Source organism: Pangasianodon hypophthalmus, chromosome 18, assembly GCF_027358585.1.
Source record: "Pangasianodon hypophthalmus isolate fPanHyp1 chromosome 18, fPanHyp1.pri, whole genome shotgun sequence".
NCBI classification, from domain to species: Eukaryota; Metazoa; Chordata; class Actinopteri; order Siluriformes; family Pangasiidae; genus Pangasianodon; species Pangasianodon hypophthalmus.
In genome coordinates, this window is record NC_069727.1 from 15,502,873 (window position 1) to 15,522,446 (window position 19,574).

Consider the following 19,574-nt stretch of genomic DNA (forward strand, 5'->3'; position numbering starts at 1 on the left):
AGCAAACCTGGTCCTTGTTATTAATTTACCTGAAATACACTTAAAATATACTTCAGACAGGAAGGAAAAAATTATGTGCATATATCCAAAAAATATTTGACCTTGCTGTGACCTTGACCCTGATTGGATCAATGAGCCTATTGTTATTGAATTAAATAAAAACATCACCATACATGTGAAAGTTTTTTTTTTTTGCAATTTTTTTTACAACAAAAAGTTTTTTTTTTTTAAATGGGGTGCCGTCGACGTCACTGTGAATGACGCGCGTGCACGTGAGGAGCCGTGCGCGACCCCGCGAGCAGCTGGAAGAGGCTGCCACGTAGCTGCATGGCGGCTCTGTGGCTCTGCATGCGCACCTTCTGAGCCCTGAGCGCGTGACTATGAAACCTGCAACCGCAATCAAAGTGCATTTAACTCTCCATCACAGTCTAACTTGCAGCTCTGTGCATTTTTATAAACTTTTAGAGCAGTGAGCGTCAAGTGTTTTTGTAAAGCCTGTTAAGGAAAAGAGTTCAGCAAGATGCCGAGCGACGCAGGGAAGCAGAGGAGAGGGAAAGCAGCTGCTGCTCAGGACGGAGAAACTCCTGACACATCGAAAGCGTGTGCACGAGACGAAGTTAAGAAAGGTCGAGATGCATCTGGAAAATCTAATCAGTGCTCTTCACTAGATGTCAGGACTGTAGTGAGTTTGCTGTCTCTGAGTGCCTGCTTTCTGCTCGCCTGGTAAGTCTGCACTTACTCACCTAGAATAAGCTTAAACACATACAGCTCACAATACATCATACAGCTGGAGCCATGAGTTTACATACACTTTGCAGAATCTGCAAAATATTAATAATTAAAAAAAAAAGTTATAATAGGAGGGATCATAAAAATTGCATTTTGTTTTTTATGTAGTTCTGCCCAGAATAAGCTATTGCACATAAGAGATGTTTACGTATAGTCCACAAGACACAATAATAACTGAATTTACACAAACTAATCAGTTCAAAAGTTTACATACGCTGGATTCTTAATACTGTATGTGTTACCTCAATGATCAACAACTGTTTTTATGTTTTGTGATAGTTGTTCATGAGGCCTTTGTTTGTCCTGAGCAGTTAAACTGCCTGCTGTTCTTCAGAAAAATCCTCCAGGTCCTGCATGTTATTTACATTTCCAGCATCTTCTGCATATTTGACCCCTTTCCAACACGGCTATATGATGTTGAGCTCCATCTTTTCACACTGAGGACAACTGAGGGACTCTACACAACTATTACAAAAGGTGCAAACATTCACTGATGCTCAAGAAGGCAACACGATACATTAAGAGCCAGGGGGATGTAAACTTTTGAACAAGGTGATCGGTGTAAACTGTTATTGTCTTCTGGGAAACATGAAAATATCTTATGTAGCTTCTGAAGGGCAGTACTAAATGAAAAAAAAAATAAGATCTTTAAACAAAATAATAACAATATACTCCAGTCATCCTGTTCAAAAGTTTACATCCCCCTGGCTCTTAATGTATCATGTTACATGTTACAACACAAGGATTTCCCTCATGGGATCAATAAAGTATATCTATCTATCTATCTATCTATCTATCTATCTATCTATCTGTCTATCTATGTTGCCTTCTTGAGCATCAGTGAATGTTTGCACCTTTTGTAATAGTTGTGTACGAGTCCCTCAGTTGTCCTCAGTGTGAAAAGATGGATTAATTTGTGTAAATTCAGTTATTATTGTATTTTGTGGACTATATGTAAACATTTGTTATGTGAAATAGCTTATTCAGGGCAGTACTAAATAAAAAACAAAATGCAATTTTTATGATCCCTCTTAATTTAAAAATTATTAACATTTTGCAGATTCTGTAAGGCATATGTAAGCTTACGATCCCAACTGTAGATATCGCAGAAAGAAGCAGTATGAAAATACATCCTATAACTAATCACTAAGTGATGCTCTAGAGAGTTTTGGTGGGGGTTTTAATAAACAAACAGACGTTGGGCCAACAGAGTCGAGAGATTTTCAGCCAACTTTGGCCTCACATTGGCAGTGTTGTGATGAAAAGCGTGCCTTTGCTAACACTGGGCCACTGTTGGATGGGTTGTACTGAAATGTGCTCACCACGTTGGCACATTGTTTAGGGAAGGCCAACATAGCCACCCAAAATAGACGCTGGGCCAATGTCAGTTTGCTACCTGAGTCATGGCATTCACATGATCCATTCATCTGTCCATTCGTTTATCATCAGTTGCTGTTCTGTCTTGGTCAGGCTCATGGTGGATCTGATGCCTATCCCAGGAACACACCCTAAATAGGATGGCATTCAAACACACACACACACACACACACACACACACACACACACTCAGACACACCTAGGAGGTATTTATTAGATTAGATTAGGGTTGTTTATGAAATTTTGGCTATATCCTATTTGGACCAATCCATCGCAGGGAACTATACACACACACATATTCACACCTAGGGGCAATTTAGAGTTGTCGGTCCACCTACTGGCATGTTGTTGGTAAGTGGGAGGAAACCAGAGAACTCAGAGGAAACACATGTAGACACTGGGAGAACACGCACAGAAACTCCACACAGGTAACCCGAGCTCAGGATCAAATCAAGGACCCTGGAGCTGTGAGGTGGCGACTCTGCCCACTGCGCCAACGTGCCACATGATCCAAAAAAAATCAGAATAATTTTGCAAAATAATGCAGGTCAAATTGTAACTATGTTACATCAAGAAAAGCATAGCCTATTGGAAAATATATTGGAATCACAATATATGAGGTAACATTTCTGGTTTTTTTTTCTCACAGGGCTGTTCTTCAACAGAATGCAAGGTTTAATGAAGTTGAAGAAAAATACAAGCATTTGTATGAAAAGGCAGCTGATCTGCTAGCGCTGGAGAACAAATTCAGTGCAGCTTCCAGAAAGGTGGGTATCTGTTTTTGAGTACAGTGTACTTATACCAGGATATGATGTTACACATTTATCTAGTACATGATGTATGATGTATTGAAAGAACATTTCCACCCTAATTATCCACACTACAGAAGACTTTAATAGTTGTTTTAATTGAAGCTACTGATTCATCTCACTGGAGCAGCATTGGACATAGTCTTGCTGCCAAGCAAAAATATTGTAAAAATGATAATAAAATTAGACGTTTCTGTTCAGTCATTGAAAAGATGTAGCGCCACCCCCTGCAGTGTTTGTTTCCTGTCTGTGTGTCAGATTAGTATGAATGGGTTTATTACTCAGTAGACAAAGTAATTAGGGTCAGAGGTGGTGGTTTGGCATGTACAGTGCTGTGAGTGTGAATGTGACGCACAGCAGAACCACAGCCAAAACACCGTGTCTTGTGTTGTGGGTGCAGCTGGAGGCCTCCGAAGACCATCTGAAGGGGGCGCTCTCCTTTCTCAGCACGCTAACTGAGCTGCAACAGGAAGTCAGCTCCCTCAGTGGCATTGTTACAGCTATGCAAGAGGACCAACATGCATCATCGCATCGCCTTCGAAGTGTGAATGAGCAGTTCTTGAACGTGACTGAGATGTGGCAGGGCGGACTGGCCACCGTGTCTGAGGACCTGACAACGCTGAGGTCCGAGTCCCGCTCAGTTCACGGTCGTGTAACGGAGAGTGTTAACGAAGCCGAGGGGCGCCTGCGTGCTCTGGCCAAACGTCTGGAGGAGCTAGAAGACAGCACAAGGAGAAACGGGCGTGTGCTGGAGCGCACAGAGGAGGAAGATGCTAAGAGTGTCCAAAATCAGCTGGACTGGAACACCAAGCAGGTGACCAGGCTTCAGGAGCAGCTTGTGTTGCTCTCCAAAAGAGATGCGGCGCTTGAGGAGAAGCTGGTGGAGGTGGAGCCACAGGCCAAAGAATGTGAAAAACAGCTTCCTGCCGTAGAAGATGCGGTCAGGTCCATCCTGAGGTTAGGAGCTGACCTAAGTGGGGCCGAGAAGAGGCTTGAGGAACTCTCACTGCAAGTGGTGGGCACCGAGGACAGCATGCTCAAGGCACTGACTGAGATTCTGCAGCTCCGGCAGACCCTTGATGAACTGCAGGTGGACAACAGCGTGATCAAAGTGAGGAATGAGCTTGGAGTTGTCCTGGATGCCATGAAGGAGCTTAAGCATGTGCGTAGAGAGGAGCTGGATTCTGGAAGAGAGGAGCCTGAAGACAATGAGGGGAAGGACGATGAGGCATTGAATATCAAGCAATTAAATGATGATCTGAAAGGTTTGGAGGCGAAAGGTTTTCCAGAATCAACAGAAAGTCACAGTAAGAGTGCAGGAACTGAGGAGATCCCATTGACTGAACTAAATGAACTGCACTGATTTTGTTTAAAGACAACCTGAAATCAAAACTGACATTTTTTTTACTGTGTTTGTTCATGTACCTGCCCATGGTATCAATCACTTCAAAAACAAAATCTTGTTTTTTTATGGAAATAAAGACAAAATCCTTGTTTTTTAAATGGAATTTTCCATCAAAATGCCCACCTCTAAATATAATACTGGGTAAGGTATATGGATAATAATATTATGTCATGTTCCACCTCTCCTTTCCCCACCCTCAGCCATTGTCAAGTGAAAACACTGACCAGTTTCACTTGAAGATAAGTCACATCAAACCGTATAGCAAAGAATGCCTCCATTGAAAAAGCTTTCACACCTTGGTCACTTAAATATTGTTTAGGTACTTGATGGAAAATAACTTTAACAATCAGCTTCACGCCTTTTGGTAAAGCACTGAGCAGCAGTTACACTACAGGAATAGATTTCACGTATGTATGTCACACCAAAACCTCGCTACGTTGATTGTAAGTCACTGCTATAATACTCTTTGAACATAACTGCAGCATTCGCTTTACACATGGTTTTTAATGGGTCATTTTCTTTATAACGCTATTTCATTACATTCTTCTCACGTAACTATGGGCTCCACTCTGTAAACCCTGGTGCAGACTTGACTCAATGTTTTAATCTATAGTGTTCATTCTAGATGGACTACAGATTCTAACAACTAATACTCCATATTCGAAGTTCTCCTAATGGCTCATAGAGGATAGACATACAGAAATGCATTTAAGGGGTCTAACAAATACCCAAGAAAGCATTTAAAACTTATCAAATGTGTCTGAGTTTCAAAATATTTATAAAACTTCAAAGCGATTTTACGGTGAGGACATACCCTGAGTTGCCAGTTTATTAGGTACACCTGCATTATAGGTGCACTTTGTAGGTCTACAATCACTGACTGTAGTCCATATTTTGATATTCACAATTTGTTAGACCCCTTCTACCCCATTCATCAGTGGAAAGGGACCACCAGAGATAAGATTTTACTTGGGTGGTGGATTATTCTCTGTGGTGGTCAAATGGTTTGACACTGACACTGATGAAGAACAGGGAAATAAAATAATTAGAATCTCAAACTGCAAACCTACGTGATGGACCAGTAAGATAAGTGTGTCTAAGAAAGTGGTATAAGTGTGTGTATACAGTGTGTGTATACAGTGTGTGTATACAGTGTGTGTATACAGTGTGTGTATACAGTGTTCACCATATCTCTACCATGTGTACATAATAAAATGTCACCTGAGTGTAGTGATTAGACATGACAGAGAATTAACACGACATCAGACACTTGTATTAGCATTGATCAGATACATATTTCTGCAAACTATCCACTGTAATACATTTCCTGTTTCAAGGATTCATGTTGATATGTTGTAATGTGAAATGCGTATAAATGATGTACAAAAGATTTCCCATTTCAATAAAAAAAGAACAGGAAAAAAGAAGTTTACTGAATTGTCATTACTGTAGCTGTTATACAAGTAAGTAAAGTGACTACTGTGTGTATGTTACGAACAATGCACATATTGTTTTTTTAGTGCAGCATTCCTTCATTTTTTAATCATAGCATTAATTTGACTCATATCTCAGAAGGAAAACACAAATGCACTATACATGTTGTGCCCTGGCCTGTTTTATTGTCTGTGAATATTAAAATGACTGCTAGATCTGACAGAAGTGACAGTGTCTCTGATAGCTTCTGTCTATACTGTCTCTCCTGCTATAGTGTGAGGATGTCCAGATGCAACTGGCCAACCAGGAAGTGCAGGTGCCACTGTCCCAGCTGAGCAGCTTAAAACAGGATGTGGACCAGCTGAAGGAATGGTCTTCAGGGCTCACTGAACGACGACAGCAGCTGCATGCTAACCTGGCCCACCTTACACAGGCTGTGGAGCGCATAGAGAACCGCACTACTGCTATCTCCAGTGACGTGATGGCCAAAGTGGCCTCAGTTAGAACGGATGTAAGGCGCATGGGGGGCCTGGAGGGCGATGTGGAAGCTCTCCTCACTCAGACCAATGAGCTTGAGAAGAAGGTGGGTCAAGCCGAGAAGCTTATGGCCAAACGCATCGGTGAGCTGCTAGCAAACAGCATTAATCGTGTTTCAGGCCTGAGGAGCTCTACGGAGAAAAACACGAAGAGCCTAGAACAAATGCGTAAACGCATCCCAGAACTCTATGCTGCTGACACGAAGCTCACAGAGCGCATCCTGGCCCTGGAGAGCGGCCGAGCCAAGCTGGTGAGAACGGTGACATTCGCAAGCGACCTCCGACCCAGAGTGTCCACCATCAAGAGGGACTTCGCCATGCTGGAGCCACAACTGGCTGATCTGACTCTGAGGATCGGCCACTTGGCTGAAGACATCATGAAAAGGGAGGAAGATATTTCACAGATCAAGGAGAGTTTAGCCAACTTCGCAGCTGTCCAGAAGGACCTTAAACAAGCTCAGGAGGACTTAGTGGAGGACGCAGTGGAAGTAACTACTGATGATCTGCACCAGAACGACCTCAGCCAAACACTGAATCACACAGAACTCTAACCTGCACTGTAGACTGGACTTCATTGTAAAATTGTTTTAAAATACTTTAAATACTCTGGTTATTTAAGACGCTGGAAAAAAATGTTTGGAATTAAAGTGAATTTTTAACAGGGGCTTTGCATGAAAGTGTCTTTGCACATACACTGAGTCGCCACCATTATTTTAACTCTGTTAATTTGCCATTTTACCACATACCTACCTAATACAGTTAAGTGCAAAAGAAAGTCTGCATACACTTATTTCGAAATGATAAAACCAACAATAAATTTAATGAGTTAGATTTTACTAATGTTCTTTCATTATCATAAGCTATAAAAATGGTCAAAAGCATGTTAGAACATTCAGTGATGATGAAACATTCATTATTCATATTTTTATCCTCCACTATTTTATTATTTTAACCTTCTGAGTTCAAGGCAAGAATAAACACTGGATGACATGTGAGCCCATTACATGCACACACACACACACACACACACACCCTCATTAACACCTAAAGGCAATTAATGCAGGCAGTCCATCTTCTGGTATGTTTTTGGGAGATGAGTGTTCGTGAAGCTCATGAAATTCCAAGCAGACAATAACTGGCGCTCAGAATCAAAGCCCCTGGAGTTGTGAGGAACCGGTATTGCCTAATGCACCTCCATGCCACCAGTAGCAGAACTATCAAAATAATATTCCTGACTGCAATATAAATGTGGTCTCCTGCTGTTAGATATGTGTTTTTTGCAAGTGTACCAGTTTCTTCCTTCAGTTTCCCTTCTAAGTTTTTGTAGTGTTTTTATGTCCATGTGAATTATAGTTTTCTCTCTTGGTCTTGTTAAACCTAAATACTCATATATATATATATATATATATATATATATATATATATATATATATATATATACATATATATATATATATATATATATATATATATATATTTAGACTGTTCCTTGGCTCTGTCACTATTTTCTTTAGGCCTTGTAGCATCGAGCTATAGTCATGCCTTACAAAACTTATATTTATACTTCGGTTATATTCATCATTTAATGAACACGGTATGTATATAAACTAAGTAAAGGTATACATTATACCCAGAAACAGATGTAGACCATCTGTCCTCATGCACAATTTGCCAGTCCCAATCACAATAGATCCATTGCTGAGCAGAGATTTTTCGGGGGATGGACCATTATCAGGTATACCTAATAAACTGGCAACTTAGTGGATGTTGGAGATTTTAATGATGTGATTGGTCATTTTTAAACCCACCCAAGACTGTTATAATAAATTGCTTAGTGTTGGGAATCCACAAAAATGTCATTAGAAAACAAAAAAGAAGCACCTACACTTCATAAGGAAATCCTTATGATGATAAAAATTTTAATTGCCCCCATTCCTACCCCTGTCCAACCTCTTCCCCTGGTAAACCTGTGTAATAACAAGGTTTTATATACTTTAATGTTCTTATGCTGCATTTGCATAATCTAATATCATAGGCCATTATATATTATGATGTACTAACACTAGTCTGTCACATATCCTTTTTTTTTTATCAGATTTTTAGCTCTACTCTGATTCTTCAAATAATGCAGCAAAACTGCCACAATCTCATTCTCACACATCCCAAAGGATTTTTTTTAAAATAACGTTTAGGGTGAATAAGGATAAGTGTTCAGCTAATTGTATTATTCTCACATTTTAGTAACTGGAACCAGACACAGCCAGGGGTTTTTCCCCCCCGAGACATTTTTTTACAGGGAGGACAAACTGTTTCTCTTGTTAGAGTTTGGACTCCATTTGCTTAGCACTGGAGCCTGAGTCAGAGGAAATGGAGGGGGTTGGAGCTGCAGGGTAAGTCCCCCTACAGCCAATCATTACAAGCCACCAGGATACATGTGAACCCATAAACCAATGGCAAGTGACATTGCATTCCATCTCTAAAGTATCTGTTGATGAAAGGCTTAGTGCTGCAGATACCACACATTGTTCTGTGGCAAGTTGGTTTCCCAAATAGTGGGCTTTAACAATCAGTGTGTTCATGCACTGTGAAATATATGGCCTCTGAGATCATTTGAAAATTAAAAAATATATATATTTAATTGTTGATGAAAAGACAGTATTGCTAGAAATACAGGTACTGTATACATAAATACATGATTATGGGTTTTGGGGGCAACAGATATCTTCACATTGTGTTTACGTTTTAAATATTTTATTGGAAAACAGAACACTCATTACACGTTCAAAACATTAAAAGCAGCTGACACTGGAAGACGTCCGTATGAAAATAAGTCCAGGAAGAAAAAAACAACAGTGCAGGATGTGTATTTTTCAGATTCACAGAATCAGTCCATTGACTGTCCTTTTCCAATATCCTATGTTACCCTACAGGTTTAGACTACAGATCGCTTTACTCACTGCCTCTCCTCCTCCTCAACTGGCACTTCCTCAGATTCAGTATTCTCCTGAGCTACCTCATCTGTTACTGAGTCTTCTTCAACTGCCTCTTCTGTTGTGAAGTCTTCCTCGACCACCTCCTCTGCTTGTGTCTCTTCCTCGACCACCTCCTCTGCTCCTGCCTCTTCCTCAACCACCTCCTCTGTTGTTGCCTCTTCCTCCACCACCTCCTCTGCTGCCACTTCCTCAACTGCCTCCTCTGCTGCCACTTCCTCAACTGCCTCCTCTGCCGCCACTTCCTCAACTGCCTCCTCTGCTGCCACTTCCTCAACTGCCTCCTCTGCTGCCACTTCCTCGACTACCTCCTCTGCTGCTGCCTCTTCTTTCTGACCAGCATTCTCCCACTCGTCATTTTGCAGCTGCTCAGTTTGTAATACTGACTCTTCCAAAGCCACTCCTTCTAACCTGGTATTAGTGTCAGCCAAAGCATCTATACTGGCCTGGAGCTCCCCAAGGCTACCTCTTAATTCCTCCAGCTCTTCCTTGAGTGCCTGCCTTGCCTTCTCAGCCACCTGGCTCTGGGCGGCTAATGAGCTCTCATGAGAGTCATGTTTGGAGAGAAAAGCCTCGACTCGGCTCGTCTGCTCTGTGGCCAAGTTTGCAATCGTGTCTATACTTTCTTCTGTGATCTTCAGCCTGGCTTCCAGATCGTCTTCCCTTGTCTCTCTCTTAGATAGTTCTCCCATCAGGTCTATCTGGAGGCTCTGCACGGCTTGGCTGGTGCGAAGCTGCTCATCCTGCGCATTCTGGATCTGGTCAGACATGGCCTGTACGATGGCCTGTGACGCAGATACTTCCTGCCTCAATGAGCCAGCAGTGGTCTGCACTAGAGACCTGACTGCCTCAAGTTCCTCAGACAAGGATGCCACCTCCTTGTTCCTCGTCTGCAGCTCTGAATTGACTGACACAATCTGTTCCCTGAGAACACCTATGTTGCCCTCTGCCACCTCGTTTGCAGTGTGGAGGCCAGCTACAGCAGTGGTGATTGCCATAAGCTCATTTTTGAGATTACCAGGCTCATTCTGCTCTTCCAGCCGGATTCTGAGGTCACTGAGCTGCGCTTGAGCTTCTTCTTGAGCTCCAGTGAACTCGGCTACGCTGTCAGCGATAGAGCGGCTCAGCTCCGCCAGGCGCACCTCCAGGGTTTTCTCCAGGGAAGAGAAATCATGCTCACGTGCCTGTTTCACTTCCCGGATACCCTCAGAGAGGTCGCGAAGGATTTCGTTCTGGAGTTTCTGGAGCACTTCCTCAACCCTTCGTGTCTCTGTTTCTCCCTTTATTATGGCTCGATTAGCGCTTTCCAGTTCAGCCTGGGTACGGCCCACTGCAGCCTCCAGACCCTCCAGAGAAAACTTCATAGAATTCACCTGAAAAGAAGGATGCAGATTACATATATCATTTAATTTCATACACATGACATCAATATAAATGCTTATATCCATTAATTTTAGCTTTGTGTTGACATTTCTTGTACTATAGATTATGGAACATACTGGAAATGAAAAATACCACTAACCACCTAGTGTCCAATAACTAAATACTGTGCTCATCTATAAATGAAGAATACACAGGTCCCCCCCACCCCCACCCCAAATGTAGCTGATCGGCAAGGACATGTCTGACTTTGCTTTTTTTTTTTTGCACTGGAACTACAAAACTAAAGTTGTTAACAAATAACCAAATCCTATAGCCTTCAGTTTGTGTAAACTGCATGCGTAACAATTACACACTCAACACAAGTTACATAATTTGGCTTAATATCTCCAAGTGACCATAAAGTGTGTCAGAAAGTATCGGAAACCACTTTAGCAAGTTCGACATGTTCAACAACATGGTGACATGGTTTGTGAATGATGACGTAGACATGTAGCAATGTAGACTGGTTAAACTGGAGGCTAAACTTAGCTCTCACTGCTTCTGTGTAAAATTAATGGGCCAAACTTCTGACACCAAATATGATTTTGACAACATTTGGGATAAGGGAAAAAAGGTGTAAATTTCATTTTTGGCTGAACCATTCTTTTAAATTGGATGAGAAACTGCCTACGCTTTTGACAATGACTGATTATTAGATAATGTTGAGGTGGCAGTGACCAGCACGCAGAGGAGGAAGGGGGAGTAACCCAGGCTGAGGTGTTTCCACTGGCCTGAAGGAATGAATGGATCAGTGAATGAGCTCAGGCATTTTAACATTTTTGGTTTAGTCTTACAGTCTTGCATAATACCTAAAGTATTTCCTTTTTGTAAGTGTTATAAAATGTGTTTTTATTACTTTTTCTTCACTTTTTTTTGTCATTGAGGCCTAAATATAACTTTGTACACAATGTTCTTTGCTGCCAACTCATCAGGGACCAAAAGGAGGAGGGGGTGTGTTTGCTTTGCTCTTTGTCCATTTCCTGAGATCTCTTCAACAAGCAGTGCAATCTCTAATAAGAATAAAAGTTTAGTAATCAGTGAAGGTTTACTCTACCTGTTGGAGTGCATGTTCTACTCTGTGCAGCACCTCGGCGTTTTTCTGCAGGGCTTCTTCACTTTCTGAGCGGATCTGGTTCACTTCAGTCAGCACTCTCTGCAGGTAGAAGGAGGCGAAAGCAGCTCCGGACACTAAAACCATGTAGGACAGGGCAGACAGGAGCTTGGTGAGCTTTCCTGAGCCTGGTCTGGAGTTGGCAGAACTGTCTGCTTTGCTGACTTTGGGGCTCTTCTTCGCCGCGTCATCCTGAGGGTTAACAGCGGCTTTGTCGGTGGAGTTTGCGCCCTTGTTTTTGTTCTTGGAAGGCATGGCTTGTTCGGTTTGCTCTGCACTCCACAGTGTTGTGTGGGGTTTGTTACACTGAGTCTATGTGGAGTGGATGCAGCGTATCACTGAGCGCGTCGTGGCCGCTACTGCAGCCGTGGCACACACGCCGGGTTGCCAGATTGCACAGAAAGTTTCCTGAACAGTGGAGCTTTAAAGCGGTTCAATAAACCAGTCCAGCTGTTTGGTAATCTTTTAATAAAGTATGTATATAATGGAAGGAAAAAAACTTAAAAATTGTCAATAACGATTTCATTCTGAATAATAAAATTAAAGCAGCATTGAATCCATCCATTTTCTGTACCGTCGCCTGGAGACTATCCCAGGGGCCTCGGGGCACAAGGTGGGGGACACCCTGGATGGGGTGCCAACTCGTCGCATGGCACAATCATGCACACACACACACACAATTGCCAATCGGCCTACCACGCATGTCTTTGGACTGGGAGGAAACCGGAGTACCAGGAGGGGCACAAGGCGGGGGACACCTGGACACGACGCAATCATGCACGCGCACACACACAAACACTATGGACAATTTAGAGATGCCAATCAGCCTATAAAGCATGTCTTTGGACTGGGAGGAAACCGGAGTACCCGGAGGAAACCCCCGAAGCACAGGGAGAACATGCAAACTCCATGCACACAGGGCAGAGAATCGAACCCCCATCCCCTGCTAACCACTAAGCCACTGTGCCCCCCACCATTGAATCCATACTACTTAAATAGGCTGTATTAGAAGATCACACATCTGTATTTATTTGTTTTGAATAAACCTCTTATGTTCAGCGTCCACATATTCAGATTCAATAATTCAGTTGTAATAAAAATGCAAGTAGCACTGATGGTGGAAAAGTTATGGTGTTAAACCCTATAACCCTGTGTTCACACTAGCAAGTGACAAGTCACTTGTGTCGCTTGTATTTTGTCTCTTGTGGTTGTGTAGTGACCACTACTGTTACTGTTTGTGGACATGTACTGTCCAGAATGGTTTTTTTATTCCAGTGAGAAACAATAGCAGCCAAAATGTAGTGCCTATAGCCCCCTATTCACACCACGTTTGTTTAAAATGTATTTACACTTGATGTACATGCTATGTTCTAGGCTTTACTCACTTTATTGGCAGTTTGGCAAAGCACCTACCTCTTGCTCCCACTCACCAGAGGCACCAATGATCTCTATTACTTCCTTCCACGGTTTATTTTTCTATGTCATTTCTCAGCACACATTTATTTAAAGGTAGTACATGAAAGAATAAGATGAAACCACAGTTACAAGTTTTTCTTCAGTTTTCAAGCATCAGGAAGTAAATGAGAACTAACTGGTAGGAACTAAAGTTGTGAGTGAGGAACTGAAGAAATATCGGACCGCATGTGCTATAGGTTTGGACCAAGGATTCTTCTGAGCCAGTCTTTTGGATTTGTTGCTTTATACCATGTCATACCTACTTTGCACAGAATTGAGCAAATCTCAGTTGAAATGCTGCTTTGTCGCTGTTGCTGAATTTGTGGCTGTTTTGCACACACTGACAGAGAATGAATGGTCACCGGCTGCCTTGTCACTTACTAGTGAGAACGTAGGGAAAGTGGTATGCATTTAATCAGTATAACGATATGATAGAAATGTTAACAAATCCAATAATGTAATTCTTCAACAGCATATATGTATATATATATATAACCTCAAAAAATTGCATGGACTAACCAGGTCTAATTTCTCAGTATAGGCTACATAGGCTGCAATGTCTGTGTGCTTGAAACTGCGCAATCTGGCAACATTGGTGATGATCCTCGGAGAACGGGGTGTTCTCTCTCCACAACCAGCTGCAAACTTTTCAAAATTACAGTGAATCTGAGATGACTTAAAGAAAGAGGAGAGGTTAGGATAAAAAAAAAACAAATTATAGTGTTATAATATTTATAAGATTATTTACAAGTCATGGAGAGAAATCTACAGACAAAACTCTAGACAGATAGATAGATAAATAGAGAGAGAGAGAGAGAGAGAGAGAGAGAGTCTTGATCTATAATGTCCTTAGCTAAGATATCAATGCATATTGATAAAGATGCATATTATCATATATTGTCATTATGTATATTGGTCAGTATGACGTCTGAAATTTGGGCTGTATGGCTGTGATTGAAAAGGCTTTTGTGCAGGATGTCGGCTGAACACAAGCTCCGTTTGGCTCGTTTGGTTGTGCCACCCCTCTGACGTGGCGAATTCCTGCACAGCCGAACTGCACCATCATTTTCTTAAAGAGAGATCACTAACAACTTTTCACTCTGCAGCGCCATTGAACACTGCACGGCTCTGCACTAAGAGCTCTGAAAACATAAAGATGAGCAGCAGCTGAGTGTAGAACCACATGAACAAATCCACACACATCTAACCATCATCCTTCCTTTTCTTTTCTTTTCTTTTCTTTACTTTTCCTTTCTTTTCTTTTCTTTACTTTACTTTACTTTACTTTACTTTTCTTTTCTTTTCTTCTCTTTTCTTCTCTTTTCTACTCTTTTACTTCTCTTTTACTTTCTTCTCTTTTATTTCCTTCGCTTTTCTTTACTTTACTTTTCTTTTCTTTTACTTTTTCTTTTCTTCTCTTCTCTTTTACTTTGTTTTCTTTTCTTCTCTTTTACTTCTCTTTTACTTTCTTCTCTTTTCTTCTCTTTTTTGCTCTTATCTTTTCTAGTATTGCTATCTAGAAGCACTGATCATGGTTTCTTTCTTTCTTTTTTTTTTTTTAATGATTGTTAATATGGACATTATCTATAGGCTTTCTATTTATCCTACACTAAAATATCTCCAAAACTGACAGATATTTGTAGGCTGGTTCTTAAATATTTACACACAAATTATATGCTGCTGCCTATTTTTCTGATATATTTATTTACTGTCCTACGTAACATACACTCACTGAGCACTTTATTAGGAACACTACACTAATACTGGGTAGGGCCTCCCTTTGCTCTCAACACAGCCTCAATTCTTCATGGCATGGATTCCACAAGATGTTGGAAACATTCCTTTGAGATTCTGGTCCATGTTGACACGATTGCTTCAAGCAATTCCTGCAGATTTTTCAGGTGCGTTTTCATGCTGTGAATGATTTTTGCTTTGTGATAAGATGCATTATCATGCTGGAGGGAGCCATTAGAATATGAGTAAATTGTGGCCATGAAGGGATGCACATACTCAAACAGGCTGAGGCATTCAAGCGATGATTGATTGGTATTAACTGGCCCAAAGTGTGCCAAGAAAACATTCTCCACACCATTACACCACGTCCACACAAGGCAGGTTGGGTCCATGGATTCATGCTGTTGGTGCCAAACTCTGACCCTGTCATCTGTGAGCCTCAGCAGAAATCGAGATTCATCAGACCAGGCTTCGTTTTTCCAGACTTCAACTATCCAGTTTTGGTGAGCCTGTGCCCACTGCAGCCTCAGCTTTCTGTTCTTGGCTGAGAGAAGTGGAACTTGACGTGGTCTTCTGCTGTTGTAGCTCATCCACCTCAAGATTCAACGTGTTGTACATTCTGAGATGCTTTTCTTTCTTTCTTTTTTTTTTAAAAAGTGACTTGTGGCCAAGTATGGTGACCCATACTTGGAATTTGTGCTCTGCATTTAACCCATCCAACCGCACACACACAGTAGTGAACACGCACCCAGAGCAGTGGGCAGCCTTTGTTTTTTTGCTGCAGCGCCCGGGGAGCAGTTGGGGGTTCGATGCCTTGCTCAAGGGTCTCACCTCAGTCGTGGTATTGAGGGTGGAAGAGAGCGCTGGTCATTCACTCCCCCCACCTACAATCCCTGCCGGACCTCAGACTCGAACCCACGACCTTCAGGTTTACTTTTGGGTTGCAAGTCTGACTCTCTATCCATTAGGATGCATGTTTTTTCTTTATTGCACCATTCTGAGTAAACTCTAGAGACTGCTGTGTGTGAAAATCCCAGGAGATCAGCATTTATAGAAACACTCACACCAGCCCGTCTGGCACCAGCAATCATGCCATGGATAAAATCACTGAGATCACACTTTTCTGATTGGTTGATCTGAAGCTGCTGGCCCGTATCTGCATGATTTTATGCATTACACTGCTGCCACATGATTGGCTGATTAGATAATTGCATGCAGTAGGAGTACTGGTGTTCCTAATAAAATGCTCTGTGAGTCATACTGGTACTATTGCTGTCAAATCCCTGCTGTCAAATCCCTGTATTTATCTACCTTCTCATGTTATATTCTTCCTATCATACTGCTATGACACTGTCATCTCCATGAGGGAATAATAAATTTTAGCTTATCTTTATGTTACGTTATTTTCTGAAATATTGTGGATGGCCATGCAATCTAGAATAAAGACCTTTACTTTATCTTTTTTTTTTTTAAAGTCTGATTTATTCAATTTGCTCACTATCTTAAATACACACCAACTGTACACACAGAACAATTGCCATACAGCAATTTTGTATAGCAAATAGGTCTATTGGCATATTGGCATAATATCATGGTATAATACTAAAAAAGTAATTATATATACATATAAAATGTAATAAACAAACAGTATTGCGTTTCATTTGTGACAATGTGCCACACTGAGCATAAACCTTCGTTGGACTGCTCTTACATTGCTTTTCATTAAAAAAAAAAAAAAAATCATCATGATGTTGCTTTTTCAGTTAAACAATGACACTGCATCAGAAAAGAATGTACTTCCCCATTGCATTTAATTTTTATCAGTGTGTTGCAGTTGCGCAATCACTGTGCAATCACATCTATAATCCGTATGCAGTGGCATGGAAGGCATTGCCATCCATATAAAGGAACATCATTTTTAAAGCAACAACATTTTTCATTCCTCCTCCATTGATTGTTGAACTCATAACCATCAAACTTTTCAGAACTGCTCCTAAAATATGATAGGTTGAGTGGAGGTTATTATAACAGCAAGGGGGACTAAATCTGGAATGAGATGTTCAACAAAAACGTATAGGTGTGATGGTCAGGTGTCCACAAACGTTTGGCCATATAGTGTTAAAGTGTTAATATGACTTAAATACTGTACATAGTCAGATAGCAGGACCTAAGAGTTCATTCACTCATCTTCAGTATTCCCTGAAGTTCAGGGCAGTGGTGGTTTCAGGAACTCTGCATGAAAGGCAGGTTTACACCCTGGAAGGCACTGCATGCACTATGCACACACAATCACACTTAGGGCCAATTTAGTGTGGACCTAGGAGTTATTATATTTCTTAGACTTACTTTCAGCAATGTTGTGAATGTAAGATATAAAAAAGGAGGCATTTGTTTGTGTTTATGTTTATGTTCTCCAGCACAATCCCATTTCTATGCTCACTCCACTTCCTGTAGATGCCTGCGTCATATTTAAACCTCTGATGCTTGCCTGCAAAACCAAAAAAAAAAAAAAGAAAAGAAAACAGACCAGCACCCATCTACCTTAAACCACCTACCTTATCACACCCCACTCTGCTACACACTTCCTTTGAGCCTCTAGTGTGGCTTGATTGGACCCACCATCCCTCAGGGTGCAAGGAAGACATGCATCAAGGTTCTTGTTAGTTCTGGCACCCAGATAGTGGAACGACCTTCCCCTGCTGTCTGAACAGCTTTGTCTTCAAACAAAGACTAAAGACCTACATCTTCGCCAAGCACTTGTATTAGCAATTGTCTTGTGTTTTTCGTTCTGTATTAACCCTCTACCCCAAGAGGGTTTTTAAATTGATGGTACTCTTAGTCCCTGACCTAGTGAACTATCATGCGTGATGTGTTTTTGATAGAAACTACAAAGCACTGCTATGAGTCGCTCTGTACAAGACCATAAATATAAGTGTAAATGTTGAGAATATTTACAGTACTGACATGATCTACAGAGTTGAAGATTAAGTCTACTGAAACAATAATAATAATAATAATAATAATAATAATATAGTATAATTTCAAATGTTAAATGTAGCTGCGAGCAGCAATTATTGGGGTCCAAGCACTTTAAGAACTTGCGTAAAAAGATATTATGTGTACCAGTTCCATGATATTAGGACAAATTATACAGAAGTTATAAGCAAAAATAGCAATTTTTCATATCTCGAGACAAGTAGGTGGCGCTGTTACAAAACTGCTCTTGTACCTTCAGGTCATGGTTGTTATAAGACGCACCGAGTTTGGTGTCAATACGCCAAAGCATTGCAGAGGTATAACCCCGTGTTCATTTCGGCATGCTCCATCATATTCGTTGACGCATTATTAAGCGAACAGTTTGGTCTTAAAATTCTTTAAATAACATTTGGTCTTCATTGTCTGAAGATGATCTGAGCAAAATTTGGTGTTCCGAAGTTCCGAAGAAAGGTCCAGGAGGAGTTCGCAAAAGTAGGTTTTACAAAAAAATTCAAAATGGTGGAAAATTTGATGGAAAATCTGAGGGAAATGAAATCAGAGATATACATTTTATTTGTCGTGAGCCAATGATATAAGACACTTTTTCAGACACCCTGCTGAAAAAAACAATAGAAACCCTCGCAGAATTTATAATGGTTTTAATAGTTATAATGGGAATTGTATTGGTTTTAATGGAAACTCTAATGGTCTCTATGGGTCTCTACTGGTAATTCGTTGCCTTCTATTGGTGGCATGTTACCATTAGGGACTAATAATCAGAGGCGTAGTTACAGGACAGACAATTGCCTGGGGCCCTGCATTCTGAGAGGCCCCTGAGGACTGATCATTTAAATAATCAGAAATTTTCATCTTAAAATAATGCAGCATTTGCTTTAGCTAAGGCTCGTAAGTGGCGTTTTTTAAGATGACAATGTACTGTGAATAGTTTAAGATAGACATTCCTATGTTCTGTTAGATCTGTAGACTTGTAGACTACTTTTAAATGTACATTGTATAATTATATCTCTGGGTAACATGAAGACATAATAACAAAAATCTTTCAGTAGGGCCCCATGCACATTTATTTTCCCTGGGGCCCCCACATAATCCTCTGCCAAGAATGATAACGGTTTTAATGGCTAGCTGATGGTTTGTAATGGTATTTGTAATGAAAACCATTACAATTTCTGTGATGGTTTTTATTCTTTTTTTTTTCAGCATGGTTGCATCCGTGACAAAAGGTTCAAAAGTTACGGCCATTTTTGTACATTTGTATTGTTTTGCCTAACCCTCAAAGTTTCAAGTCTCTCTACAATTTGGCCTTCATGATCAGATTTAGAGCATAATAATAATAATAATAATAATAATAATAATAATAATAATAATAATAATAATAATAATAATCCCTTCAAAAACAATAGGGTTTCAGTTCAGTTCAATTTGCTCTTATAAATTATAATTCATTTTATACTTTAGTTCATGTATAAAAACACACATGCTCAACAGTTAATTGTCATTCCACAGATATTGCACATA

General features: G+C 40.8%; 2 protein-coding genes across 3 annotated transcripts; one reads left to right on the forward strand and one right to left on the reverse strand.

Annotated features, from left to right (window-relative positions):
- Window positions 1-188: 188 nt before the first annotated feature.
- Window positions 189-7,186, forward strand: ikbip (IKBKB interacting protein). 2 transcript variants are annotated; one of them, XM_026922703.3, is made up of 3 exons: window positions 189-723; window positions 2,816-2,933; window positions 3,376-6,058. In XM_026922703.3, exons 1-3 carry the CDS (start codon window positions 521-523, stop codon window positions 4,336-4,338), a joined length of 1,284 nt encoding a protein of 427 aa, XP_026778504.3. In that variant the 5' UTR covers window positions 189-520; the 3' UTR covers window positions 4,339-6,058. The 2 variants fall into 2 exon arrangements, with proteins under 2 accessions (XP_026778504.3, XP_026778505.3); XM_026922704.3 differs by lacking the exon at window positions 3,376-6,058 and adding an exon at window positions 6,089-7,186 and having other exon boundaries at window positions 250-723.
- Window positions 7,187-8,959: 1,773 nt separating this feature from the next.
- Window positions 8,960-12,256, reverse strand: ckap4 (cytoskeleton associated protein 4). Its single transcript, XM_026922642.3, has 2 exons — window positions 11,817-12,256; window positions 8,960-10,713 (listed from the first exon to the last, which is right to left on the reverse strand). Exons 1-2 carry the CDS (start codon window positions 12,126-12,128, stop codon window positions 9,304-9,306), a joined length of 1,722 nt encoding a protein of 573 aa, XP_026778443.3. The 5' UTR covers window positions 12,129-12,256; the 3' UTR covers window positions 8,960-9,303.
- Between the last annotated feature and the right edge of the window lie 7,318 nt (window positions 12,257-19,574).

Coding starts and splice junctions, on each gene's coding strand:
- ikbip (XM_026922703.3), top strand. CDS start 521: ATGCCGAGCGACGCAGGGAAGCAGAGGAGAGGGAAAGCAGCTGCTGCT. Junction 724..2,815: donor GCCTGCTTTCTGCTCGCCTG/GTAAGTCTGCAC, acceptor TTTTTCTCACAG/GGCTGTTCTTCAACAGAATG. Junction 2,934..3,375: donor TCAGTGCAGCTTCCAGAAAG/GTGGGTATCTGT, acceptor TTGTGGGTGCAG/CTGGAGGCCTCCGAAGACCA.
- ckap4 (XM_026922642.3), bottom strand. CDS start 12,128: ATGCCTTCCAAGAACAAAAACAAGGGCGCAAACTCCACCGACAAAGCC. Junction 10,714..11,816: donor TAGAACATGCACTCCAACAG/GTAGAGTAAACC, acceptor CCTTCTTTTCAG/GTGAATTCTATGAAGTTTTC.